The sequence below is a fragment of the Mytilus edulis genome, chromosome 1 (assembly GCF_963676685.1).
Source record: "Mytilus edulis chromosome 1, xbMytEdul2.2, whole genome shotgun sequence".
In the NCBI taxonomy this organism is placed as follows: Eukaryota; Metazoa; Mollusca; class Bivalvia; order Mytilida; family Mytilidae; genus Mytilus; species Mytilus edulis.
The window spans coordinates 118,047,459-118,057,872 of NC_092344.1; the positions used below are offsets into that span (position 1 = coordinate 118,047,459).

Here is a 10,414-nt window from a genome sequence, read left to right on the forward strand (position 1 = left end):
GCCAAGAAACAATCCGAATGGATTTTGAAGTTGTCTCCCATGAAAAACTTTATAACAGTAGTAAAAGAAGATAACTAGTTTACTTTCGTTACTTCACTATATCTTAGACGAATTTCATATTGACGAGCACAATTTACCAGTCAGTAGCGTCCACTTCGTTATACAACAAGTATCAAGTGAAGCCCACTTGTACCAGTATGTTAATTTTCCTCTGTAGCATCCTCTTAGTAATTATAATGAGCACCTCTATTCGAGGGTAGTAATGCCTTTTGTCCTCAGGCGTCAAACAGTTTATTTCCGCTACCGTTAACGTCAAATGGGTTAAAATTTTACCGTGATTTGTAAAAATATCCTTATCGTGATTCGTCAGAGCAAGGACGTATATTAGACGTATGTTAGTTATACGTCCTTGGTCAGAGGTCTCGAATAATTATCGTTCCCGTCATTTTTGGAAAAAAAATTAACCTGTTTCGTCAAAATCAGTCGATGTTTTTATCGTCTAAAAGAAAATGTACATTTTATCGTCATACACCAAAAACTACTGTTAACGTCCTTTGGCAAGATCTTTTACCATTTTTCGTCATGAAAGTACCCCCATTACGACCCTCCTATATGAAGTTATAAAGGGGCACTAGCTGTCGAATTCATGTTAACCGATTTGACTCAAATTTTCAGATTTGATTTATAAAAATGATTTTTTAACCATATTGCACCCGCTAAGTGAAAAGGGATTAATATAAGTTGCAACCAGGTGCTCTGCCGGGTGCAGCTTTATACGACCGCAGAGGTCGAACCCTGAACAATTGGGGCAAGTATGGACAAAACATTCAAGCTTGCTTGACACAGCTCTGAACTTGGATTGTGATCAAATTTTTGACATAATATGAGTTTATTACACAAAACAAATGTCAAGATCTTACAAATCTATTGCACAATATTGTGCAATTAAAGATTTCTTCTTCAAACTTTTTCAAAAATTTTGGGAAAAAAAATTGAAAACTACCACCCCCCCCCCCCCCCCCCCCCCCCCCCCTTTTTTTGGCAATTAGTCCAAACCTGACATTTCTTTATACATTATTTACAAGTAGTGTAAGCTTAAGGGAGGTAAATACGAACATACCCAACATTGTATGTTAAATGTTTTTAAATTACCTCGCTTACATTTAAATTGTCTTAATTGTCCAGAAAACCTAGTTTCCCCCTTTTTTTGCCCCTAATTCCAATTTTTTTTTAGCAATAACCCCCCAAAGTCAGTACTAACTATCCCTTCATTGTATGGAAACTTGTGGTATAATTTCATAGAGATTCATACACTTAAACACAAGTTATTGTTTGAAAACTACAAAAATGCTTATTTTGGGCCCCCTTTTTGGCCCCTAATTCCTAAACTGTTTAGACCACAACCCTAAAATCAATACTAACTATCCCTTCGTGGTATGGAAACTTGTGGTATAATTTCAGAGAGATTCATACACTTAAACACAAGTTATTGTTTGAAAACTACAAAATGCTGATTTTGGGCCCCCTTTTTTGGCCCCTAATTCTTAACTATTGGGACCATAACCCCTTAAAACCAATACTAACTATCACTTCATGGTATGGAAACTTGTGGTATAATTTCAGAGAGATTCATACACTTAAACACTAGTTATTGTTTGAAAACTACAAAAATGCTTATTTTGGGCCCCCTTTTTGGCCCCTAATTCCAAAACTATTGGGACCATAACCCCCAAAATCAATCCCAACCTTCCTTTAGTAGTAATGAACCTTCTGGTAAAATTTTATAAAGATCCATTCACTAAAACTAAAGTTATTGTCCGGAAACTAAATGTGTCTTCGGACGACGACAACATGATAGCATTATACGACGCAAAATTTTTTTTGCGGTCGTATAAAAACTTGTTTCCCAATCCACTATAAATAAATATCTTTAATCTAGAAAGGTTTAAATAATCAATTTACAGGGCATGGGCTCAATAATATTTAACTTTGTTATGTGTGCATTTAACTTTTAAATCTTGACGCCATCTAATTAACTATTGAGTTCAGTTGACCACTGAAGACCTCTGATGGTCATATAAGCGATATAAACATAAATATAGATATAAATAGAACTCTTTCAATAGACAACTTTCGAGTTCGATGCATTTCCGTTAAAAACTCTGGTTTTAGTGAACGTCATTTGTGCATTTAGGGGCATCGTCACTTCCATTCCAATGTTGAGCGAGTGGTTGGAAAACTATCTTCTATATTGTTCGAATTATTCGGCAAATTGAATTCTCAAAATTGACAATCAGCACTGCTGTCATTAGGGAATTGTCATTAAGTACCTACAGAACAACCATTATTTCTAGTTTATCCTGCACAAAGCAATCACTAAGACGCTTGATGAACGTTAATAGTGCAGGGATACAGGCGATCCCCTCTATCTGGTAAATGACGTCATAAAGGTGCGTATAATTGAAGAGTTTTTTCCGGTGACGGATGAACTCGAAAGTGGTCTATTGGATTTTTCTAGGTTTGTTTAATTTCATATTATAGTTTAAAAATATATCTTAATCATTGTTTTTACTTGTACATTGTATAAGAATGATTTTTTTGTGGATCGACTCAGTCAATCCAATGATTTACCTTTGTTTCACTTTCAACTTTGACATTCTAGGTAAAGGGTTAAATTAAAATTCACATGATTACGTATTCAATGAGGTCATATTATTCACTTGCTAGTGAATAATTCCTCATCACTGTTTATTATCTAAATTTGGCTAAAATTAATATTCCTGAATCAGCATATTTTTGAAATAGTAACTTCTAAAAATAAATTGACAGCTAATCACCTCAAGACAAAACAACATTTCTTTATACATAGTTTAAAAGCAGTGTAAGGGAGGTAATCCAAACATATAATTTGTACTTTTAAAAACTGTCCAGTTACCAGGAAACCCTTGTTTTCCCCCTTTTTCCTAAAAGGTTTGAGCCATAAACCCCCAAAGCCAATCCTAACCATCCCTTTGTGGTATTGAAACTTGTGGTATAAGTTCAGTGAGATCCATACACAAGTTATTGTCGGAAAACTAGAAAAAAGCTTACTTTGAGACCCTTTTTGGGCCCCTAATTTCTAAACTGTTGGGACCATAACCCTCAAAATCAATCCTAACCTTCTTTTTGTGTTTATAAACCTTGTGTTTAAATTTCATAAATTTCTTTTATCATTTATTAAAGTTATTGTCCGGAAACCAAATGTCTTTGGACTACACGGACAACGATGTGATACTACTGTATACGACTACAAAATTTGCGGTCGAATAAAAACAAATATTAAAGCCAATAAAAATTTACCAAATCAATCATTTAATTCCACAATGAGGTATTTAGTGGACATGACCTTGTGGAAGGCCACATTATAAGTACATATTAACGACAACACATAAGTCCTATTAGTTTCATTGTACAGCAATATATGTTTATAGATATAGGAGTAATAGTCTTTCTTAATTGTACAGCAATATATGTTTATAGATATAGGAGTAATAGTCTTAAATTGGCATTTGTTTTAAATTGTGCAGTATTTATTACTTTTTATTGCATATAAGATAATAACCATCACCTGAGTATAAAACCAATCAAATGTTCACCCTTTTTTTTAAACCTGTTTACAAGCTTTGGTAACCATGTTACCACAAGTTTCAAAAATATTTTATAAAAACTAAAATTAATAAAAAGAATGGTTTCTTTAAATTACCCAAGATATGTTAATAACTCTGAATTTTTTTCTGGAATGAAATGCATGGTTTACTTCCTACAAATGTATGTTTGTAGTGGTAGATTGTCAAATTCAAGGAAACTCTTTTTCATATGAAACAGGATGTGAGGTACTATCAGTGGCGGATCCAGAAATTTTCATAAGTGGGGGCCCACTGACTGACCTAAGAGGGGGCCCGCTCCAGTCACGCTTCAGTGATTCCCTATATAAGCAACCAAATTTTTTCCCAAAAAGGGGGGGCCCGGGCCCCCCCCCCCCTAAATCCACCTCTGACTATAATGTGACGGTATTACAAAATTAATGTCAGAAAGTGTAAAGAGGATACTAAACCTATGATAACTAGTACTATATCAACATAGTATGATTAATATTAGTCTATTATTGAACACTGTCATGGCAATATAAAATGAAATATATAACAAAGAATATTACCTACCATTTTCAGAATCTGTCATTTTGAAAAGAACATAAGCTACTAATTTAACATATATTTAATACCATAGGTTGACATATACCCCACACATATTTGTATCACAAGTTTATAACGTCATTCATTAGCATGGTATATGTTTAACCTTTGAGTGTTATAAAAAAAAGGCTTAGAATACAGATGATCTAACTAGTAATGTCAAATACACTAATTAGTATAATAGTTAACAATTGATCAGTAGAGAGTAATCGACTGTGTGAGGGCTGTATAGCCAGTCAAGGTCGTTAAACACTTCCATATATAGAGAGTAACACTATAGAGTAGTAAATGTCATCAGAGATGGGTTTTGGTGTCATTATATGAGTTATGACAATAGACAGGTGCTCTATTCTACATGGTCTAGACAACTTACTGAACTAGTTGAAATTTAAGAAATGCTGACAATTTGATAAGTTGATAAAACAAATACACAATTACACATTGTTACACATTACATTGAATATTTGTTTTATTTCAGACATTATGGGATGTCTGAATTAGATGAAGAAATACAGAGTTTAAAGTCATTTTATTGTCAACCTGGAGAATTTGCGGTCAAAGGTAAGTGTATTTGAACTAAATGTACAATGTGAAGTCAGTTTAAGAATGTGTTGTTTGCAATTTTTTATATCACTGGGTCGATACCTCTGCTGGTGGACTATCAGTCCTCGAGGGTATCATCAGCTCAGTAGTCAGTACTTCAGTACTGACATGATTTAACAAACTTTACTAAAAATGTCCGTTTATAAATTTGAATTGATTAAGAAACTAAGGTTTCAACTCCCTCAGGCAAAAGTTGGCTTCAGATGAATTTGGCTATTTATTTTAGGTATTTTTGAAATATAGCACTTCAACGGTTTTGGTACTTATACATCTTTGGATTTCAAATGTTTGGCTTTGAGCGTTCCTGATATGATGACGGTAGATCCAGAAAAGCACTTTGGACGCAAGAAATTATTAAACGTGTTGTTTTCAATTTTTTACATCACTGTTGCGATACCTCTGCTGGTAAACTATCAGTCCCCGAAGGTATCATCAGCTCAGTAGTCAGAACTTCGGTACTGACATGATTTAACAAACTTTACTAAAATTGTGTGTTTATAAATTATGAAATTATTAAGAAACTAAGGTTTCAACTCCCTCAGGCAAAGTTGGCTTAAGATGAATTTGGCTATTTATTTTAGTTTTTTTTTACATATAGCTGTTCAACGGTTTCAGTACTTATACTTCTTTATATTTCAAATGTTTGGCTTTGAGGGTTCCTGATGATGGTAAATCCAGAAAAGTGCTTCGGACGCAAGAAATTATTAAACGTGTTGTTTTCAATTTTTTATTTTTTATCCCTGGTTAGATTTTGATCAACTTGGTATCAATACGATTCAATAGATGGATAAAATTAGTGAAATAAACAAAATAAAAATATACCCCCAGTCATATCATAAAACTAAATATGACCCCCCCCCCCCAAATGTAGGTAATGAAAAAATTGACACCTATTCCCCCCCCCCCAAACCCCGCACCCCACCCCACCCCCACCTTGTGCTAATATTTATCAATGACTTAAACCATTTAATTTACACCATAATTGTTTTGTAGGATGACAACATGTACTTATAAAAATTAGCTACATTTTGTAATTATATTGATTTTACAGAATTTGGAAACAACAAACAAATATTAGTTCATTTAAAACATAACCAACCTAGCCAGAAGCCAATACTTATAAATGTCGACCTCAGAGTAACAGAAAGTTATCCAGAACAAATACCAGAGATAATAGTAAACAGTTCACAACTGACCCATGAAGTTCTAACAATTATACGTAAAGATGCTACAGAATGTGCTCACCAGAATCGAGGACAGGCTATGATTTTTGTAGTTTTATGTAGTATTCAGGACAACTTAGATAAACTGGTTGATGAACAATATTCTTTAAAGGTACCAGAGGAAGATGACACAGGAGATGTGTGGAATTGTTTGCTGTTACTTGATCATATGAGAGCTAAATCTAAATACATTAAAACAATTCACAAGTGGACACAAGAACTTGATCTTAAGGGGAGACTACTGTTCTATGGGAAACTTATCCTTATATTACTGCAGGGTAAACATGTTAACATTAAGGTAACAATTTATTTTATTTTAAACCCACACTGAATTTGCTAGAACATTTTTACAGTTACATAAATATGTATATAAATCTTTTGAAACCTTCTTTGTATTGAGCTACTTTGTGGTTATGTTTTGGTCTTTTTACCTCGTAGGACCAGTGCTTTGCACATAGCTTAAAATCATCCAACATTGTAATTTTTCAACATGTTTAAAAAATGTTAATCGTAATCTGTTTTTTTTTTAATATTAATATTTAGCTGATGTTTGTTTTATAGTAATTTACATGTATTCACAGATAACTATTAATCAAAATCATAGTTGAAATATAATTAACCTAAATGGGCCCTTGAAAAATATTTCTCCTATATTGTCAGTGATACATTTTTACTGGTGGTGGTGGTGGGGAGGGGGGAGGGTAATTGTTTTGGGAACTTATCTGTGACCACTTCCTTGCCCCCTCCCCAAATCCAACAAAACCATAGTGTCTCTTGAATAAAAAACTTGGAATGATGAGGACTTCTGTGGTTTCACCCTTTTAAATATATGTGGATTTTATTCTTCTTAAAAAAATCTTAATTATTTCCCCTCACAAAAACAGCACTTGCCTGAGCAATGACATAGATTTTTATTCTAAAAAAGTTAAATTTTTACCAAAACATTTCTCAGCTTTTATCATTTAAAGAAACCCCTTACAAACAGTAATAAGAAGTTCTTTCCCATAATAGCAAACATTAAAATGTATACTGGAGAATGAATTAGTACTGTTTGGCTTTGGTTGGTAGTTTGACAGTACTACAACTAAAACCATGGACTTGTAAACAATTTTTTCTTGAAACTGGACATTTTATACAGAGCTAAGGCAGCAACCATTCGATTTTCTGGGGGGGGGCTATGGTTTTTTTTTCTGGACAAATTTTTTTTTTCGCGACAAGTCGAAAACAATTTTTTTCTTTCAATTTTAGCATTACATATAGTGGCAGCTGAGGGTGAAACAAACAATTTTTTTTTCTCAGAATCAAGAACAAATGATTTTTTTCTCCAAAAACTGGAAACAAACTTTTTTTTCCAAAAAAAACCATAGCCCCCCCCCCAGAAAATCAAATGGTTGCTGCCTAATGTAACAGTTGTTAGGTATAGGTATAAATATAGACAGATTTACATTATTTAGCTGAAATATTTCTGAATGAACATTGATCTTGCTCTGACTAATCTTCTGATGTCATGCAACAATATATGAGGGTGGTAATGGGGGTACCTTCATGAAGAATAATGGTAAAAATTCTTGCCAAATGACATTAACGGTAATTTTGGTGCATGATGACAACATGTACACTTTTTTTAAGACGATAACAAAAATTACTGATTTTGACAAATCACGTTAATTTTTTCCAAAAATGATGGTAACGATAATTATTTAAGACCTATCACGATAAAGTTATTTTGACGAATCACGGTAAAATATTAACCAATTTGACACTAACGGTAGCTGAAAATGACCATTTGACGCCTGATGGTAAAGGGCATTACTACCCTCATATATAATTTGAATTTTGACATAAATTTTTATACGACCAAAAAAATTAAATTTAAATTTTTGGTTGTATATTGGTATCACATCATCGTCGTAGTCAGCTTTGTTCGAAGACAGTTTATTTCTGGATAATAACTTTAGTATAAGTAAATGGAAATCAATAAAATAAAATCAATAAAACAAGGTTTATAACCACTAAAAGAAGGTTGGGATTGATTTTGGGGGTTTTGGTCCCAACAGTTTAGGATCCAAAATTAAACTTTGTTTGATTTCATCAAAAATTGAATTATTAGGGTTCTATAATATGCAGAATCTACCGTGTATTTAGATTCTTAATTTTTGGTCCTGTTTTCAAATTGGTCTACATTAAGGTCCAAAGGTTCCAAAATTAAACTTAGTTTGATTTTAACAAAAATTGAATTCTTGGGTTTTTTCGATATGCTGAATCTAATCATGTTTTTTTTAAAGATTTTTGATATTTGGGCCCTGTTATCAAATTGGTCCACATTGAGGTCTAAAGGGTCCAAAGTTGAACTTTATTTGATTTCATCAAAAATTGAATTCTGGGGGTTCTTTGATATGCTGAATCTAACCATGTAGTCAGATTTTGGATATTGGACTATAAAAGGTAAATGTCCAATTTAAAATATTTAAGTTCTTAGACCACATTCATTCTGTGTCACAAACCTATGCTGTGTCAACTATTTTATCACAATCCAAATTCAGAGCTGTATCAAGCTTGAATGTTGAGTCCGTACTTGTCCAAACTGTTCAGGGTTCAACCTCTGCGTTCGTTTCAAGCTGGGGCCTGCAGAGAATTTTATTTTGAATAATTGTGATGCAAAATCTTGCGAGAGCTTGTGTAATTTTAAGAAATGGCAGACAAATTTACATAAAAAGTATAAATTGTATGTCTATTGCTTGGGTAAACAGCTAAATTTGGGTGTCTTTATCTATTGTTAACCTTGGGATCATTATTAAAATCAATCTCATTTAAGGACTTTTTTTATGTTTTAGGACTATTTAATCAGACATCGAAGTGTAAATGTTGATGTTGATTCACATGGAAGGAGTTGTAAAGAAAGAATGATGACTGTTGTATGTGAAGAGAAGGCCACAGGTAGCAAAAGGTATGGTGGTTCCAATGATAATTGTTCAGAGGAAATGCTCTCTGTGCTATTATCAATGTAAATATATAATAAGATACATATATTCTTGCACTATGTTTATAGTTTTGTCAAATATATAACCTCCATATTGGAAAAGTAAAATGTTAATGATTTAGACAAAGAGATGTGAATGGCTAACAAAATGATTAAATTCTACAGCTTGAAGTGAAAGATATATAGATTATCATGTCCCCTTTTGTCAAAATTACGTTGTAGCCATGTTTTATTCTCCCAAATACAGCTGATGATATTCATATATAAGTATTATTTAATCAATGTTAATTGTAGATGCTTAGGTCAGTTTCTCAGTAACTATTATTTACAGGAAAGTAAAAGGTCTAAAGTTACGGTACCCAAATTGCACCGAGTACACAAATTGCAACTATTCAACATAAAGAGCTGAGACATTCTTAGACGTTTGATTTGAGACTAAACAAAAAGTCATCTTTTAAAAATGAAAGAAAAAAATATGTAATAAGCATCCATTTAAAAAGAATGAATAATAAGCACATACTAATGTCAAATTGTTCTAAATATTTGAAAAAATATAACAAAACATCTGTTATTTGATTTTTAATGATGTGAATTTAAGCATGGATGCAATTTGGGTACTCAACATTACAGAATCATGAATCGATTCAAACCCATTTTTCTATGACTCAATATGGATTGAAAATCTAATTGGTGTACCTATATAATAAAGAAGGATATGGCTACAAAATAAACATGGAGTGGAAATTTTCGTCTTGATCATAAAAAAACATAGGTGAGAAAAACTGTCAATTTAGGTGCAATTTAGGTACCGTCATGTTATAGCTTTTACAATGTACAGGTCTGTTGGACTACGATCATTTGATCGAAATCTCATTCCACATTAAATTGTCATGTTGTAGTTTGTTTCTCAGTTGATGTTAAAACATGCCATGTATTGCCATTTTTTTTTCTTTCAAATATTTTGATTGTTTTTTGTTTTTTTTAATATTTTCAGATTTCCAGATTTTACTGTTGTGGAGTATGCTTTAAAAGAAGACTTAGTGAAGCTATTTTCTGACTTTGATTTGTCCACATTATATTATAAATACATTAAAGATGTTTATTTATGATAATATTTATTTTTACTTCTAATGAATGCCTATACAAATCATAGAACTACTAAACAGATTGATGTCCTTTTCATTGATATGTTTCAAAGGTCATTGTACTTTGGTTCTGATCAAAAAGACAAAAAAGTGTCACAGTTCAGTAAATAATCGTGGTTGACCTATGATGTGTAAACATATTATAAAGCTACACGGGAGACAGACCTGGAAGGTCTTATTTTAGCCCTAAAATAGGACTTCGTGAAATTAAAGATAAATAACAATATTTGT

At 32.5% G+C, this 10,414-nt stretch overlaps 1 protein-coding gene across 4 annotated transcripts; it reads left to right on the forward strand.

The window, feature by feature from the left end:
• The first annotated feature begins 17 nt into the window (after positions 1 to 17).
• On the forward strand, positions 18 to 10,150 carry LOC139502591 (RWD domain-containing protein 3-like). Of its 4 annotated transcripts, none has more exons than XM_071292133.1 (5): positions 18 to 195; positions 4,711 to 4,793; positions 5,887 to 6,356; positions 8,893 to 9,005; positions 10,033 to 10,150. In XM_071292133.1, exons 2-5 carry the CDS (start codon positions 4,721 to 4,723, stop codon positions 10,145 to 10,147), a joined length of 771 nt encoding a protein of 256 aa, XP_071148234.1. In that variant the 5' UTR covers positions 18 to 195; positions 4,711 to 4,720; the 3' UTR covers positions 10,148 to 10,150. The 4 variants fall into 4 exon arrangements, with proteins under 4 accessions (XP_071148234.1, XP_071148246.1, XP_071148239.1 ...); XM_071292145.1 differs by having other exon boundaries at positions 20 to 139; XM_071292138.1 differs by having other exon boundaries at positions 87 to 227.
• Positions 10,151 to 10,414: the final 264 nt, after the last annotated feature.

Excerpts from the sequence above, each read along its gene's own strand:
- LOC139502591 (XM_071292125.1), top strand. Across the intron at positions 4,794-5,886 it reads TGGAGAATTTGCGGTCAAAG|AATTTGGAAACAACAAACAA; the intron begins GTAAGTGTATTT and ends TTGATTTTACAG. Across the intron at positions 9,006-10,032 it reads AAGGCCACAGGTAGCAAAAG|ATTTCCAGATTTTACTGTTG; the intron begins GTATGGTGGTTC and ends TAATATTTTCAG.